The sequence below is a fragment of the Etheostoma spectabile genome, chromosome 8 (assembly GCF_008692095.1).
Source record: "Etheostoma spectabile isolate EspeVRDwgs_2016 chromosome 8, UIUC_Espe_1.0, whole genome shotgun sequence".
NCBI classification, from domain to species: domain Eukaryota; kingdom Metazoa; phylum Chordata; class Actinopteri; order Perciformes; family Percidae; genus Etheostoma; species Etheostoma spectabile.
In genome coordinates this window covers 31,012,530-31,030,664 of record NC_045740.1, presented here as the reverse complement: position 1 = coordinate 31,030,664, position 18,135 = coordinate 31,012,530, and the positions used below count along the sequence as shown (strand labels likewise).

The window sequence follows — 18,135 nt, the reverse complement described above, 5'->3', positions numbered from 1 at the left end:
ATCATAAATAAATAAATATTCTTCCTTAAAATACAGGGTCATGAGTATACACCCCCCTATGTTAAAATAAAGGGAGCATAAATATACACCCCCCTATGGTAAATTCCCATAGAAGCAGGCAGATTTTTATTTTTAAAGGGGAGGTTATTACATGGATCTGGATTCCTTTTGTTTATCAAATTGTCATAAATAAGAGATCATTTCTATTAATAAAGTAATACAGTGCGTAGTCTTCCCCACCCTAAAGGCTCATTCTGAGTGTGGAAGAACCCTGTGTGTAGCGCTGAACAAACTGCTATGTTCTTCACATTTGTGTGTGAAATTTGGATCGGCTGGGGTATGCAGGGCTGGGAGCCAAAAACGCTGTGGAGAGAGACAGAGGGGCCCATATGTGAGAGGGCCTGAAACAGGATCTAATTGATTGCGGAGCTCTCTCTGGTTCTCACCCAAGACATCACTCTGCGGTCTTTGTGTCCCTCCTGTGTCTCTTCCACAGTGGCTGTTTACTAAACAGGAAGCTAAAACCCCAGGCTGAAATAATAAAGGTTGGACGCCTCTCTGTGTTAACGTCTTCTCTGTCCACTGAACTCATATGGGGTCACCACCAGATTTATGACATTTTAAAACATGTTAAGGCTAGCTGGAACAGATTTTAAGAAAGAAGCACAATAGGAAATTATTTTTTAAGGGTCCAACTGGGTATAGTAACACAGACATGAAATATTTAGAGAAGGGCTGTCAGCATTACCGCGTTAATCGAGATGCGATTAAGGGCCGAGCATAACGCGTACATTTTTTTTTTTTCATTGCATGCCAACATTTATTTTACACTTCACTCGGCTTGCTTGGCCTTGGCCTACAAACGTAGACGACCCCTGCCCTAAATGTCACAATGTCTCATTTGAATCCATGCAGCTGTCTGCAGCCGCTCCGTGCAGGCTCGCGTCTCTGCGTCTCTCAGGCTAAAACTGGAGTCCACCGGGCACAGCTGCGCTGCATTACCACAGCGAAACCCGACACACACTCCCCGCTGTGCACAGGGCGTGTGTATGTGTGTGTTAGAGGAGACAAATCGTGACAGTAAATGACAGAAAAGACTCTCACACTGAGAAGAAATCAAAACACAATCATTTTTATGGTTTCGGTTATTCTTCACAACATTGAAGTGAAAGAGTGCTCTTTTTAATTGAATGTGAATTATCATGGTAAATAATCATGATCTCAATACTGACCTAAAGACCGGTTTTATCATCTTGGCTGTGATCGTGCCGCCTTAGCCAGAAGAAGACGATGCTTTCCACAATGCCAGATGCTCTCCCAATCGTTTGTCGTTCATAAACTTAAGCAGTGATTAAAAACCCTTCGCCACTCCCTCCAGCACCAAACAGGAAGCTGCATCAGCTGGAGCCCGTGTTGTTGACTGTTGTTATGGCACCGCACTAAGCTAAACACTAAAGAGGGAAAGTTGTAGATATCCAACCCTTCTGAAGAAAGTCATCCAGCAGAGTTCTACCGGCAGATAAACGCAGACCCCCGGGTGCTGGGGACATTCATCTACACGTACAGCAGAAGAGAACCTCTGCAGACTCTCCCTGAAGTTTACCGCTTCGAAAACAAGACTAGTTGTTCTCGTGCAATGTGGGACCCTTCCACAGTCTTTAACGTCAGCTGTGAGATGGTTGTCTTTTTGTGAGATGGTGGTGTCAGATTTCAGTCTGTTCAAAGTCTTCTAGTGTATGGCAGGCATAAGACGTAAAAATTGAAGAAAACCCTGCTATGCAAAACTACTTATGCATGTGTTAGTGTGGTGTGTCCATAAAGAAAGCCAAACGCATGGTCCCTCCACTCCTCTGTCCACTTCCTTCCTTCTGTAATGCTGTTAGCCACATTTTGTGGCCAAGTTCATCTCTACTTGAGCCAACATCCTGCGGCTCTCGTCCCAAATCGAGTAGTCCAAAGCACACAGATGTGTTATTTTGCGACCTGGGGCCACAGAGACTACTCCCCTAGAAGCTGTGGGAATCTAGCTTCGAGAAAAAAATATTTTCACATGCTCCCTCTCCGTCACTGAACAACACTGTAGACTGCATGTTCCAACTCAAGGCACGGGGACCAAATCAGGGCCCTCACAGATTTTGATCCGGACCGCATATCAATTTAGATTCACAAGAAATGGGAAACTGTTTCTCAAACATAGAACTGAATTTGTCAGATTTGCCCACGTTGAGATTTAAAAATCTCCACTGACCCGGTGAGGTTGCATGTTCAGGCTGAAACAGGTTGGTGTGAGTCAGCTGTGTGGTAGCCGGCTTTTAAAGATGTAATCATTGTTTTGCTTGATTAGCTTAACTTTATGATGGCTAAGGAACTATTCTGCAGACTTGTTTAGGGCTTTATGTCGACCAAACTGTAAGTGAGAAGATGCAGTAATACAGTCAAAGATTTTTTACTTTTTCTATTAAATAACAGCATGTCAATAAAACTATTAATGTCTGGCCCTTGATGTGATTTTCATTTTCCAGTGCGGCCCCTAGTGACACTGAGATTGACACCCCTGCTGTAGATGTTAAAGCCGGGCCACATGGGGGGCCCCCGTCCTGCAGAAACAGCTTTTTAAATTGTCAACTCGTCATCCTGAGTGCGCTGGATGCCACACATGCTTTTCCTCCTTTGAACCCGCGCCGATGACACACACACTCGCACAAAAATGAAAACACACTCAGACGAGCGGATGCAGGCGGACGGGCAGGTGTTCGGCCTGGGCGCACAAACCCTCTCACATGAACCGACGCAAACACACACATTCCCCACTCAGTCATGAGTCAGATGGAGAGGTTTCCCACTTACCGACAACCATTAAAGTGAACTCAAACCCTCGTTTGACAGACTTCCGATACACCTGGTTGGGGAGGTTGGCGAAGCCCACGTAGCCCTCCAGGTTCCGCTGCTGAAAACACACACACAACACACACACACACACACACACACACACACACACACACACACACACACACACACACACACACCACACACACACACACACACACACCACACACACACCACACACAACACACACACACACACACACCCACACTTTCTGTTAAGGGGAATCAAACAGCATGAATAATTAAAACATACACAGAGTATTCAAAATGTTGCTGTGCAATTAATTGTCTCAGAAGTAATTGCAATTAACAATAAAATTGTCGCTTTCAGTCAAATAATAGATAAAAAAAAAAAAAAATGATGACTTGCATAATTACAATTTGGCATAACTTAACAATCAAAAGTTACCAGTTACACGCCTTAAGACCTCAGCTAATGTTAAGAATTAGTTGTTGTAAAACACTGAAACCGCCTACATGGGGGGGTAGAGCAAAAGAGGAAGGATTAAAAGTCCGCGCTCAGCTTCAAACAACAATGTTAAAAACAACAGACAAAGCCAGAAATCTGGGTGTAGTCATGGACTCAGACCTGAACTTTAACAGCCACATTAAGACAATTACAAAGTCAGCCTACTATCACCTTAAGAATATATCAAGGGTTAAAGGACTTATGTGTCAACAGGATTTGGAAAAACTGGTCCATGCTTTCATCTTCAGTAGACTTGACTACTGTAACGGTGTCTTTACAGGTCTCCCTAAAAATCAATCAGACAGCTGCAGCCGATTCAGAACGCTGCTGCTCGAGTCCTCACTAAGACAAGAGACTGGATCACTCACTCCAGTCCTCACTAAGACCAAGAGACGGATCACATCACCCAGTCCCACTAAGACAAAGAGACTGGATCACATCACCCCATCCTCACTAAGACCAAGAGACTGGATACATCACCCCAGCCTCACTAAGACAAAGAGATGGATCACATCACCCCGTCCTCACTAAGCCAAGAGACGGATCACATCACCCAGTCCTCACTAGACAAAGAGACGGATCACATCACTCCAGTCCTCACTAAGACCAGAGACTGGATCACATCACCCCAGTCCTCACTAAGACCAAGAGACTGGATCACATCACTCCAGTCCTCACTAGACAAAGACTGGATCACATCACTCAGTCCTCACTAAGACCAAGAGATGGATCACATCACTCCAGTCCTCACTAAGACCAAGAGACTGGATCACATCACTCGAGTCCTCACTAAGACCAAGAGACTGGATCACATCACTCAGTCCTCACTAAGACCAAGAGACTGGATCACATCACTCCAGTCCTCACTAAAACCAAGAGACTGCATCACATCACTCCAGCTCACAAGACCAAGAGACTGGATCACATCACTCGGTCCTCACTAGACCAGAGCTGGATCACATCACCCCAGTCCTCACAAAACCAAGAGACTGGACACATCACTCCAGTCCTCACTAAGACCAAAAGACTGGATCACATCACTCGAGTCCTCACTAAGACCAAGAGACTGGATCACATCACTCCAGTCCTCACTAAGACCAAGAGACTGGATCACATCACTCCCAGTCCTCACTAAGACCAAGAGACTGAACCATCACCCAGTCCTCACTAAGACCCAAGAGACTGGATCACATCACTCCAGTCCTCACTAAGAACAGAGACTGATCACATCACCCCAGTCCTCACTAAACCCAGAGACTGGATCACATCACTCCAGTCCTCACTAAGACCAAGAGACGGATCATCACTCCAGTCCTCACTAAGACCAAGAGACTGGATCACATCACTCCAGTCTCACTAAGACAAGAGACTGGATCACATCACTCAGTCTCACTAAGACCAAGAGACTGGATCACACCACTCCAGTCCTCACTAAGACCAAGAGACTGGATCACATCACCCAGTCTCACTAAAACCAAGAGACTGGATCACACACCCCAGTCCTCACTAGACAAAAGACTGGATCACATCACTCCAGTCCTCACTAAGACCAAGAGACTGGATCACATCCATCCAGTCCTCACTAAGACCAGAGACTGGTCACATCACTCAGTTCTCACTAAAACCAAGAGACTGGATCACATCACCCAGTCCTCACTAAGACCAAGAGACTGGATCACATCACTCCAGTCCTCACTAAGAACAAGAGACTGGATCACATCACTCCAGTCCTCACTAAGAACAAGAGACTGGATCATCATCACCCAGTCCTCACTAAGACCAAGAGACTGGATCATCACACATCACCAGTCCTCACTAAGCCAAGAGACTGGATCACATCACTCCAGTCCTCACTAAGACCAAGAGACGTCATACATCACTCCAGTCTCACTAAGACCAAGAGACTGGTCATCATCACATCACTCAGTCTCACTAAGACCAAGCGAGGATCATCATCCAGTTCCTCACTAAGACCAAGAGACTGGATCACATCACTCCAGTCCTCACTAAGACCAAGAGACTGGATCACATCACTCCAGTCCTCACTAAGACCAAGAGACTGGATCACATCACTCCAGTCCTCACTAAGACCAAGAGACTGGATCACATCACTCCAGTCCTCACTAAGACCAAGAGACTGGATCACATCACTCCAGTCCTCACTAAGACCAAGAGACTGGATCACATCACTCCAGTCCTCACTAAGACCAAGAGACTGGATCACATCACTCCAGTCCTCACTAAGACCAAGAGACTGGATCACATCACTCCAGTCCTCACTAAGACCAAGAGACTGGATCACATCACTCCAGTCCTCACTAAGACCAAGAGACTGGATCATCATCACTCCAGTCCTCACTAAGACCAAGAGACTGGATCATCATCACATCACTCAAGTCCTCACTAAGACCAAGAGACTGGATCACATCACTCCAGTCCTCACTAAGACCAAGAGACTGGATCACATCACTCCAGTTCTGAAGTCTTTACACTGGCTTCCTGTACCTCAAAGAATTGATTTCAAAGTACTTTAGCTAGTTTATAAATCACGGTTTAGGACCAAAATACATTTCTCATCTGCTACTACACTATGAACCCCCCAGACCTCTCAGGTCATCTGGGACAGGTCTACTACTACACTATGACCCCCCCAGACCTCTCAGGTCATCTGGGACAGGTCTGCTTTCTGTCCCCAGAGTCAGAGCTAAACTGGGGGGGGGGGGGGGGTTCAGTTTCTATGCTCCTCATATCTGGAACAAACCCCCAGAAACCTGTAGATCCGCTGCTACTCTCAGTTCTTTTAAATCAAGGCTGAAGACCTTTCTTTTTGATGCTGCCTTTCTTTAAATGACTGTTCATTTCTTATTTTTAACTGTTTATTCTTGTGTTTCATCTGTTTTTATTTTTAACTGTTTTTTAACTGATTTTGTGTAAAGCATTTTGAATTGCCCTGTTGCTGAAATGTGCTCTACATATAAAGCTGCCTTGCCTTGAAATATTGGAGAACTTAATATCACAATATGACATAAGTATTATCTTTTCCCGGTTTTAAAGGCTGTATTACAGTAAAGTGATATTATTTTCTGAATTAACCAGACTTATTGTTCTATTGTTTGCCTTTACCCACTATATATATATATATATATATATATATATATATATATTTATATATATATTTATGTGCTCTGAATTAGACCAAATTTTTTTATTATAACATTATATTTATGACACAACCACTAGCTTTATGCAAATAATTGCGTAATTACATACGCACATATGCAAATGAGGGTGAATGAGTTAAGTACTGGGACCCACTCAAATGACCACCTGTGGCTCCCGGGGACTCACTATGTCTCTGCGATGGTATTATACCTGTGTGTAAACAAATACGCAGGCGTCACAAAGTGACGAGAATCTTGGTTTTTGTGGACCTGCAATTAGTACTCCTGTGTCCTGCAGCGGCAGAGCCCCTTTGAAATGAAGTGCAGCTGGAATGAACACAAGTTGGGGAAAAAGGGCTGTTTTAATGGAAAAAGAGAGGTGAGGGGGTGCAGACACACCGAGAGAAATAACAGGCTTTCACCGAGGAGGATGGAAAGAGGAAGTGGAGTCTACCCTGCCAAAGTCCATCAAACAGGTAAACCACAACAGAACAGCAATAGAAGCCAATGAATGCAGAAGTGTATCCCTCTGTGGAGAAAGACAAGACAACACAAACAACTCCAATCTCGCTACGCGTTGGACACCCTGTGGTAAACACATGGATCTATGGATTTTTTTTTACGTAATCAGTTTCTTTGTTTTTCCACAAATAGTTGCTGACATCAGCTGAGGTCCTGGGTGGTATGACTGATGACGTATGACTGATAGTGGACTTTGTTTAGAATTGTCCCAAATTGTAATTTAATAAGTGATTATTGGTCGGACTGTTGAGCTAAAGCTATGCTAGTGGCAGCTGTCACATGTTGTCATAGCACCTCCAAACATCCTAGAGTGTAGTAGCTGTCTCAAGCCAGAGAAATTGAAAGAGAAAAGAGAGAATTATATTGTTAATCACAACTATTTCTGACACAATTAATTGTACAGCAACACTTGGAAAGTCAGGCTCGCCAGCTGCTCTCTCTCTCTCTCTCTCTCTCTCTACACCACTGAGGTATCTCCCATCCTGATCTCACTTCCCCATCACTCTCTACCTCTCTCAATCCCAGTCTGCCCCCCCACCCCCCTGCCACTGCCCTGCACGCTACGCGGGGCAAACACAATTGACCGCTGGCCTGCCTGCCAGTGAACAGCCTCTCAGGCTCTGTCACGCATGGTGCCGATGGAAAACTGCAGCTCTACACGGATAGGTCAGCTGAAGGGGGGGGGGTTTAAAGCACCTGCAGCTTAACTTTTGCCAAATTTACACAGAATGAACCTATCCTTGGTTATAAAATAGAGCATTACAGGGTCATGTCCATGCCACTGCAGATGAGTACGCTCGTTTGATCGTCACATCCGGGCCTCTGTACTTCCCTCTGCTGCATCTTTTGTGCGCTATGAACCCATGACAACGTTTAGTAGCCAGTTGTTGTTTAGAATTACTGCCAAATGTGAATACAAGTAACCATATGCTACCATTTTTCAAAACCACAATCATACATTTGTGTTTTTCAAAACCACTGCATTGTTTTAGCTCTGTAACAACAGTTTGGGGAAGACCCTTTCCTGTTTCAACATATCAGCGCACAAAGCCAGGTCCCTAAAGAAACGCCTTTCCTGGTTGGGATGCAGAAGAACTTGACTGGCCTGCAAGGAGCCCTGACCCTAACCCCATCCAACATCTTTGGGACTAGAACCTCATCGTCCAGCTCCATTGGTAGCGGACCCTATACTGCTCTTGTGGCTGAATGGAGCCAGGTACCTGCATCTTGTGAAAACGTTGTCAGAGGAGAGGGAGATGTGCGATATTCAACATAAAATATCTAATAATCGTGATTATTTCGATGGATGTTGCAAATGCAATAAGATTCACAATATTGGAGGAAATTATACATTTTGCATTACTATTATTATTGTGATTGAGAAATATGATAAAATGGTCATTGCGTGATTGTTTTGCAAACATTTTTTTTAAAGTCTGTAGAATACGATTTGTAGGTTGGGCGATCTCTGCAGCACCACCAAACTGACTCAGAATGGTACTTTGACGCAAATATTACCCCTGCTGATATTTGGATATTGTTTGTATGCACTGACTCATCATTATGACCAAATGTTAATCTAGACTTCCACAACTACAAACACAAAACAGCCTCATAGAGCTTTCCTAGCAACACAAAAATGAATGTCCACCCCCCAATGGATATGCATTCAAATATTCCAGACTATTTTAGGGGGTGTCAACTTTACCAGGATTCTGTGGACGTTTCAGACACACAGAATGTGGGAAATGAGAAGCTAACGATCTATTTGCCTTGTCAATACTATGTGATGCATTTAGCTCCACATCAGGCGTGAATACCCGGAATGAGCCATGGATCAAACATGGAAGTGGTGGAGAGTGCCTCCACCACTTCCATGTTTGATCCACCCACATACTAGTTTTGTGTGCGTAATTATGAATGTGTTACATAAGGTTCCAACTCTGACGGGGTGTGTGTGTGCACATCTTAATATGAGTCTGTGGATCAATTGGCATCAACATACAGTATGCATGTGTGCACTAATGAGAAACCCTTTTTATTTACTGGGACCTTGTGTCTGTAGCACATAATGAGGTTTGTAGAGCACACACACACACACACACACACACACACACACACACACACACACACACCACACAACACACCCCCCACACACACGCGCTTCCAGCTAATGATAACTGTATATAGCATCACAATCTCTATTTCCAATGATGCAATGGCACTTGCCACTTGAAAGTGTAAAAATGTATTATGATTACTAATGTAGTTCTTTTTCATAAAAAAGTGATTAAGAGAAAAACAGGCCGGGAAAAGAGGGAAGTAATGGGGGATGAGAGAGAGAAAGGCTAGGCAGTCCATACTATTACTGTTAACCCCTCCCCCAGTCCACAGTGGTGATAGTAGCTGCCTGGTTCACTGACATCATCACCCCCCCCCCCCCCCCCTCCCCCTGCATGCATTCAGCAGCTGATGCTGAGGCCCTCTGAATGCTTCCATCGGCTATATTAAACTTTCATTTATTACATACATATATTGTATTATTGATTATTAATCACGAAACACATTTTGCATCTCTCAACACTGCAGTGGGGGGAGGGGGGGGCAGAAATCATCTGAAAACAGTGCATGTGAAATTTCTTTCTTTTGTAATGTTTTTTTAGCAATGAGCACATTGCCCGTACACTATCTCTCTAGATGCATAATGAGTATGCCCCCCCCCCCTTAGGGCTATGCCAAGGAAAGTCACTGGCAATCCACTCACACTGTATCACAAACAGATACAGTACAAAGTAAGTGCCAGTGCACAAAGCAATGCAGATGTGGTCAACCAACAGGGGTCTTCTTGCTAAACGCAGTTGTGTGGACATTCACACCAAACTACATTCAACAATTGAGCAGTTTAAGAAAACGTTGACATCTACGTGCACATGTTTGGGAACACAGTTATAAAGCTCTAGTAGTGAGTGATTCCGACATTATTGTTATGTATACAATACATTCCACCAAGAACTATTTCACTCACTTAAATTCCTTTTTTATTTACATTGATCGTGGTCTAGCTAAACTGGGAGATTTCTTAAAGGAATTTGGCGAAAGAGAGCAGATCCCATCTGGGCTCATAAAATCCGTGGCCACCATAGCTCGCTGTGGCCATCATCTCAACTGTACTGAATCCCATATATACGTTCACTAGTAAAGTTGTCATGGTCGGTGGGAAAACACGTCTAAACAAGAATGTACTGTGGCCCATAATATATTTCCCCGCTGCAAAGATGTATAATTGAAACCAGACCACGTAACCCCGATCCGTGCTGTTCTAGCGATCAGGGAGCCTGCAAGCCAGCCTCCGTTCAAATAACTGCTATTTAAAAGACAACCGTGTTGTGTTATCTCTTTGTCACTTGGTTCATTTGTAGCCAACCAAACATGATCTATTGCAACAAAAAAGCAGATGCTGTTATACTTTCCCACCCATGAGCTTCCTTTACCAGAGTAACGTTAACGTTCCAGAGGTGGGAGGTGATTCATTCCTTCAAAACAAATTAGGCATTGAACGTTACTGAAATACGTCTAGTTTAGTCAACCACATTATGCCGATGTCATCAGTAGACTATATTGATTTGTCAGAATGTGTGAGGGGTGTTTCTTTCAAGTATAAGTATTTGTAGTTATGGAAAATATCCTAAATCAAGCAGCTATTAAAAGGAGCTTGGTGGTTAGTTTTCTCCATATATCAGAGGTCGGTACTAGCAGCCACCACAACACAAGGGTATATAGTTAAACATGGTAACATTAAACATGGTAACATTAAATATGGAAACATTAAATAAGGTAACGTTATAGATTTGAACACTTGCACAGTGGTGTACGGTTACTCGGAAGACAGATGGACTTACAGCGATGCTGGGAACCGCGGTCTCTGGTCGCTCGATCATTGTTGCTCCGGTGCTGTCACAACCCAGCCCGCTCGGTCTCACACTGGTCAACGTCCCGCAAAGCGTCGGAGCGGAGAGAAAGGCGCTCGTTCCACCCTCAAAAACCGAGTTTGGTGCAAACAAAAATAAGCAAAGTGCGTCTGTAAACGAATGAATGAGCTTAAATTACATATGGCCGCTGACGGTACTACTACCAGATGTAGCGTTAGCACGGTGAAGAAAAATGCTTAACGACTGTCTTTCCCTCTCAAGGCAAGCCCATGAAATGTATACAATGCATCCGGTTGAGAATTTCAAAATAATGTTGCATTTGTTTTCATTATTAGTCTATAATTTGAACTTTTATTTTCCAGGGGCGAAGTTTCCACTACATTGGCCAGACAATGTACCCCCCCCCCCCACCTTATGTCTTTCTGAATAGCTAAACATGATAATTGGGGTTCTACCCGTTAATTTGGCAACACTGTAGCAGTGGCTAACACTTTTGTTAGCATTTAACAACTAAATTCATGTGACTTATAGCTGTAATGCTACAACAATGGTTGTTTTCTAAAATGTAGATGTGCTCACATAGTAATGAGTTCAGCTTCAAATGGGGACAAGAAAAAACAGCATCATATTTAAGCTTTTCAGAAAAAGCAGTAAAAGAAACTACCTCATGGCAAAGTACCATAGTTTGCAGAGACGGTTTAGGATAGAGGATCTTTGGTAAGATATACATAGAAAAGTACAATTATGAGAACTGACAAACCTAGGGCGTGATAAAGGCTCTTATTTTGAAGGAAAATAGGCATGCGTTCCGGTATCCAACTGGGTGTGTGTGGCCAGCTTGCCTCTGTGGGAAACCTGGATCCATCTTCCTATTGGTCAAACACAAATGTGATCGGTCCGGCCTCTGACCGTGTGTGTGATGCGTTCAAGTGCTGGAGGCAGACACATGCTACCTTCAAAGACTGTTGTGAATAGCGTTACGAAACATTTACGATCAATCAACCGAGAAAGTGGTAAATGCGGCTTGACATTAATATAGCCATACCACCAGTGAGGATCAAGGGAGACATCTGTGATGCAAAAGCCACAAAATATACGGAAAACAACTGTGTAGGCCATCTTTGAAACATTTGCTTATCAAAAATAGATTAGTGGAGCTTAAGGACCAGCATTGGCTCTGAGGAGATCATTACAGCAATGTAGTTATCTCATTTTGTTGCACATTTTGTATTCCCATCCTGTATATATTCAAATGTTTGTTCTTATATTTTCTTCCTGTTAGTATTATTATTTCATGTACACTGTATGTATGTACATTTTATCCTAGTATTTCTTTTATATTTGTATTCTGTGCTGACTGATTTGTCTGCTGTAACACCATAATTTCCCATTTTTTGGGATCAATAAATATCTATCCATCTATCTATCTATCTATCTATCTATCTATATCTATCTATCTATCTACTCTATCTACTCCTATCTATCTATCAATCTCTCTATCTATCTATCGATCTATCGATCTTTCTATCTATCTATCTATCTATCTATCTATTTATCCATCATCGATCTTTCTATCTATCTATTTATCTTTCTATCTATCGTCTTTCTATCTTATCTTATCTATCTATCATCTATTATCTATCTATCTATCTATCTATCTATCTATTTATTCCATCTCTCTGCTTTCTATCTATCTATTTATCTATTCTATCTATCTATCTATTTATCTATCTATCTATCTATCTATCTATCTATCTATCTTCTATCTATTTATTTTATCCATCTATCGATCTTTCTATCTATCTATTTATCTATCTATCTATCTATTTATCTATCTATCACTATCTATTATCTATCTATCTATCTATATATCTATCTATCTATCTATCTATCTATCTATCTATCTATTTTATCCATCTATCGATCTTCTATCTATCTATTATATCTATCTATCTATCTTCTATCTACTATCTCTCTATCTATCTATTATCTATCTATCTATCTTATTCTCATCTATCATCTTCTATCTATCTATTTATCTATTCTATCTATCTATCTATCTATTTATCTATCTATTTTATCTATTTATCTATCTATCTATCTATCTATTTATCTATCTACTATCTACTATCTATCTATCTATCTATCTATCTATCTATCTATCTATCATATCTCTCTATCTATCTATCTATCTATCTATCTATCTGTCCATTACAAACCACGCTGAACCAGAGAGACTTTAGTTTATATTTTCCATCAACCAAAATAAAAAACTATTTAAAAAAAATCGGATGCTTACATTATTCAGTGGCACTCATAATCTGGGTTTTTTCCTTGGGAAAACAAAATGACTAGTGGAAAATCAGATAGCCTGGTAACTTTAAAAATCTATTAGCCATGTTGCATGGTGATCAATAAAGTTGATTTAAAGCCCTGGTGATGTTGTCATGAGAAGCGTTCCCGTTTCGTCCTATCCAGTAAATCAGTGTGATTAGATGGCTGTAATAAAAAGCATAAGCAGGCCTGTACCAAGAAGTCATCACTGGAAGCACGATTAAAGGCACTGCGTGTCTCATTAGTTAAACTTCTGATGATGGGAACTTTTCTTGTTGTTTAGCCCACAGTTAAAGGAACAATTCCAAAGATTTGCATGCACTTGTGACCGTGGCTGCTGGGATGTGAAGCTAGGTGGTCCGTTGGCGTGCTCTTGTGGCAAATAAAGCAACTGCTATCTGACGTTAAAGCACAGTTCTTCCAAATACACACTTGTTCTCAACTGATGTAGTTGAGTCATATCTACAGTATAACCCCTGTACTGTAGTCTGATTGGGACTGGAGGTGCCTTTGCAAATAGCATTTTTAAAGAAAGTGAACATTAAACCAAAACTAACTTTTGCTGTAACAGAGCCACTGTGGCAACAAGTGGCAATTCCAGAATGATTTTTATATGTTACAATGTAGTGGACCGGTGACACAAGTAGACAGTCAGCAAAACAGACACAGTAATTGCACAGAATTATGTATCTCTAGTTAGTTTACATCAGCCAACATTAGCCTTCACAAGCTGCTGGTCATGGCAGAGCACGGAGACTAAACCACTGAGTGTGAGACGCAACAATCACTGGTATCTCTTAAAGTGCTCATATTATGCTTTTGGGGCTTTTCCCTTTCCTTTATTGTGTTATGTACCTTTTTTGTGCATTTTACAGGTTTTCAAAGGGACTTACCCTCTCCAACAGAAATCCCTGTTCACAAAGTGCTCTACACAGCTCTGTTCTAGCTTTACTTTTTAAAACATGTTATAATGCTCAGCTAGCTGCTAGCATGGCAAACCCTCACACTCTGCTTCTGACTGGCTAGTAGTCCTTACTTAGGTACTCTCAGGGCCCTCATACTCTGCTCCTGACTGGCTAGTAGTCCTTACCTAGGTACTGTCAGGGCCTCATACTCTGCTTCTGACTGGCTAGTAGTCCTTACCTAGGTACTGTCAGGGCCTCATACTCTGCTTCTGACTGGCTAGTAGTCCTTATGTAATCTATGTTATTGGAAAACTGGCATCTTAGTTTACAGAACATGTGTTATCAGACTCGCTCTGCTGACAGATTTTTACTTCATGTTCCACGAGCTTGTTCTGAAAGTGGAAAACTGCTTTTAGTTTTGGTGCACCCGACTCCTGGAACACATTACATCACTTACTTAAAATCAACTCAAAAGTGCCTCTTAGACAATTTAGAAATCTGGTTCTAAACCTACGAACTTCTACTTGTAACTGCTTTACTATAATAATATTTTCTTTTGCATTCATATTATCCTAATTTATTTATCAAATCTGTTTCCAGTTCTGAATGTTGTGTTGTTTTTTTATATGTCTTATGATTGTGCTTTCTGTTGTTCTGTTTGTCCCTGTAATCTGACCACATGACACTGAAAGTGAGGGTCGTCCCTCAAGGATCTCTCGTGGATGAATAAAGGTTGAATGAATGAATGAATGAATGAATGAATGAATGTAGGCCTACTGTAATGAGCAAGTCTGCGTGTGTTTTGTTGCCTAAAAATTCAATTTGTCATTTGGAAGAAGGAGAATGTGGTATTTCTTCTCACAAAAGTTCTGTTCTGGCTTTAAGGAAATAAGGTTTTGGAACATTTTCAAAAGCTCATCACTTCAGTGCTGCTGAGGTATTCATTGTTATCAGACATCTAAAGCTCACACAGCTGTGAGAAAGCTGCTCAACAGTAAGTACGAAGTCCTTAGCCTTGAAAAGGAAGATCAAAAGCAGAAGGAGAATGTGATGCTAGCACTTGGTATTTCTTTGTTTGTATCCATCCCGATCAAAACTCCTTCTCCTTAACTTAAGCTGCAAAAAACATTGCATGGAACAGCACCTGTTTTCTTTGAGCAATTTGCTTGAAAGAAAACACAAATTTCTCATGTAGAAACTTTGAAAAAGGGTCAAATTGGACCCAAGGACCACAGGAGGGTTAAATAAACGCCAGTGTGTGTAGAAACTAAAGTCCTGACAAGAAGAGAGAGTTTCACGCAGCCAAACATGACATCTTATCTTGCTTTAATTCAAGAGGATCAAATTAGTAGCACATGCATACAGAAATCAATTCATCATGCTTAAATCAATAGAATCAATTATTTGTTGTCAAATTGTGATTTGAATTTAAAACAGACTGCAAGTGATCATCACTTTGCTTTACAGAAAAAAAGACAACATGCTCAAAATGGTTCATAGTAGAAATAGTGAGGTAACCCGTAGCTTATACTTTACTTATGACAACAGGTGGAGTTGGGAGCCACTGCTCTTTGACAGTGTGTGCAGGTAGCTGTAGTTTCTGTAAGTCAATTCCAACTACATCGCAGTAGTTCACAGTGTTGACGGTCACACTTTGAGTATCAAGTAATACATACATATTGTTCTAAATACTTAAATTATACAATTGAAATCAGAAATGTAGAACATGGTATGTATAGAAATGGCTACTAGCAAATTCTATCCATGAGCATGTTACAAAACACAACAATATTTAGTATATACTGTTTTAGGTATATATTTTGCATTCAGATAATCAGATAGCTGTTACTGGAGATAACCTGGCCACGTGTTGCCCTGGTTACAGGTTGGACGTCTCTCCTGGGATAGCCTTGGCGTCCAGGTAGCTGATGAGCTGCTTCACCCACGTGGCTGAAGGTCTGACACACAGCTGACGACCGGCCACTGTCTTCAACCTGAACACACACACACACACACAGGGGCCAGCCAGTCAGTCCGTCATGTGTAGATCCAGTCCATGACATAATGTCGGGATGTATGGCAGTGTGGTGCTACTCGACATCTGTCTTGGTCTCAAGACCACTTTTTTGAAAGACTTGGTCTTGTTCGGAATTGACAACATTTTTTACTCAGTCTTGTCTCAGTCTCAGATGAAAGGACTTTGGGTTTTATTTTTAAGACCGGTCAAGACCACAACTGCGGGGTATCGTGTGTACAATGTGATTGGATGTCTGCCAAATCGTAGGTAATAAAATCTGGCTACCTAAACCATGAGGACCTGATTTGTTTTCTGTGGCTGTTTTCAATCTGAGGAGTGCCTATGGTTAACATATTCAATTTCATGGAGACTTGCAGTGTAGGACTTGCACTGGTCTGGTCTTGGTCTTGACCCCTCAAAGCCTTGGTCTTGTCTCAATCTCGATACACTCTGGACTTGGTGATAACTGAGTCTCGGTTTAGGTGGTTTTGACTACAACCCTTGCTCTAAAGATGGTGTACTTACAAGACGGCAGGGTTGGAGCACCGCTGGCTGGTCCGGATGTAGCTGGCCACCCGGTCTCTGGGCACCTCGTTCTCGTTGAAACGGAAGCAGCATCTCTTTGGGCCGACACCACGCAGACCTACCAACAAAAACCTGGAAATCAGCAACTCACAGCAGACATGCAGACTCACAGACGTCATGGACTTCTTCTACTTTGTTCCCTTTTTAATTTCCTCTCAGGCCAAATCTGAAATCTGTGTCATGGCTCAGTTGTTCCATTACATATGGAAAAAATTATAATCATGATCATCATCTGCTGTTTACAGAAGAACTAGTTTAATTTAAGTAAGTAAGTAAGTAAGCAAGCATGTAAGTAATTATGTAAGTTATTAAGTATGTAAGTAAGTACGTTGGTAATTAAGTCAAATGTATTTTTAAAGCACCAATCCGCTTTTCAAATAAAAGTCACAAAATGCTTTACATAAAACATCAAGATGAAACATTTAAAAAAAAAAAACTATAATTAAAATAACAAAGTAATACATGAGAAAGTTAAGTGTTGACAGGTCCATCAAAAGCCTGGTTAAGATGGTTATTCTTTAAAGGATTAACAACATTTGACAGAGTAAGTCGTTAACATTTAAATAATAATTTAGGGTGGATTTATCTCTGAAAGTAAGACTGGAACAATTTCAAAGACCTTCATCCAGTTAGTGTATGTGGTGCTGCATCCATCAAATCAGGGTCTCTGTTAACCATTGGAGCTGCACTAATATATCTCTCAGCCACTCAGTCACCTTTTATCTTTTATGTTTTCATATGTATTTTATGTCATTTTGCCTGCCCTATCAAAGACACATTTCTGTTACTCGTAAAAGACAATAAAGTTTTTCTTGTCATATTTGATCTTCTTATCTTCTTACCTTCACTCAGAGCGATGACAGCGAGCATCAGCACAACCACAGACAGAGCGAGACGAGGAGCAGCCATCCTGAAGAGTGTGTGTGTGTGTGTGTGTGTGTGTGTGTGTGTGTGTGTGTGTGTGTTGCCTTCACTGTGTTACAGTCAGTGCTGATCAGAGTTGAGCTGGCTCAACCTGTTCTCCGTGCTGTGATGACTTGGACTCCGGCTGCCTCCACATTTATACAGTTGAGGAGCAGCCGGGGGAGACCCTGAGCTCCATGAGGGACTTCTCTGTATGACGTGTCCGTGTCTCTCACCTGGATCTGCCTGCAGGGGGGTTACCAGGAGTGGGAGTTTCACGCATGGGCTTTTTTGTGCATGTGTCTTTGTCCATTTCACTTCCCTAAACAAGTTAACATTGAAGGAGGAAGTCTTTTCTTTGTTTTCAACGTGGTTTCCCTGTGAATTACTCACTGCCACTACTGTACTTTCTGCTCGCCGCCTGC

General features: G+C 41.9%; 2 protein-coding genes across 2 annotated transcripts in view; both read right to left on the bottom strand.

Moving 5' to 3' along the window:
- Window positions 1–11,232, bottom strand: part of LOC116693485 (septin-7-like) — a 50,727-nt gene extending 39,495 nt beyond the window's left edge. Inside the window, 2 exon segments of the mRNA XM_032522489.1 lie at window positions 2,848–2,947; window positions 10,937–11,232. Of these exon segments, the coding sequence (XP_032378380.1) occupies window positions 2,848–2,947; window positions 10,937–10,975 (139 nt within the window). The 5' untranslated portion in view covers window positions 10,976–11,232.
- Window positions 11,233–15,514: 4,282 nt separating this feature from the next.
- On the bottom strand, window positions 15,515–17,911 carry LOC116693478 (monocyte chemotactic protein 1B-like). The gene is made up of 4 exons (XM_032522481.1): window positions 17,756–17,911; window positions 17,650–17,723; window positions 16,748–16,865; window positions 15,515–16,199 (listed from the first exon to the last, which is right to left on the bottom strand). The coding sequence occupies exons 2-4, from the start codon at window positions 17,714–17,716 to the stop codon at window positions 16,085–16,087; spliced, it is 300 nt and encodes a 99-aa protein (XP_032378372.1). The 5' UTR covers window positions 17,717–17,723; window positions 17,756–17,911; the 3' UTR covers window positions 15,515–16,084.
- Between the last annotated feature and the right edge of the window lie 224 nt (window positions 17,912–18,135).

Excerpts from the sequence above, each read along its gene's own strand:
- LOC116693478 (XM_032522481.1), bottom strand. The coding sequence starts at position 17,716 with ATGGCTGCTCCTCGTCTCGCTCTGTCTGTGGTTGTGCTGATGCTCGCT. Across the intron at positions 16,866-17,649 it reads TGTCATCGCTCTGAGTGAAG|GTCTGCGTGGTGTCGGCCCA; the intron begins GTAAGAAGATAA and ends TTTTGTTGGTAG. Across the intron at positions 16,200-16,747 it reads TGCTCCAACCCTGCCGTCTT|GTTGAAGACAGTGGCCGGTC; the intron begins GTAAGTACACCA and ends GTGTGTGTTCAG.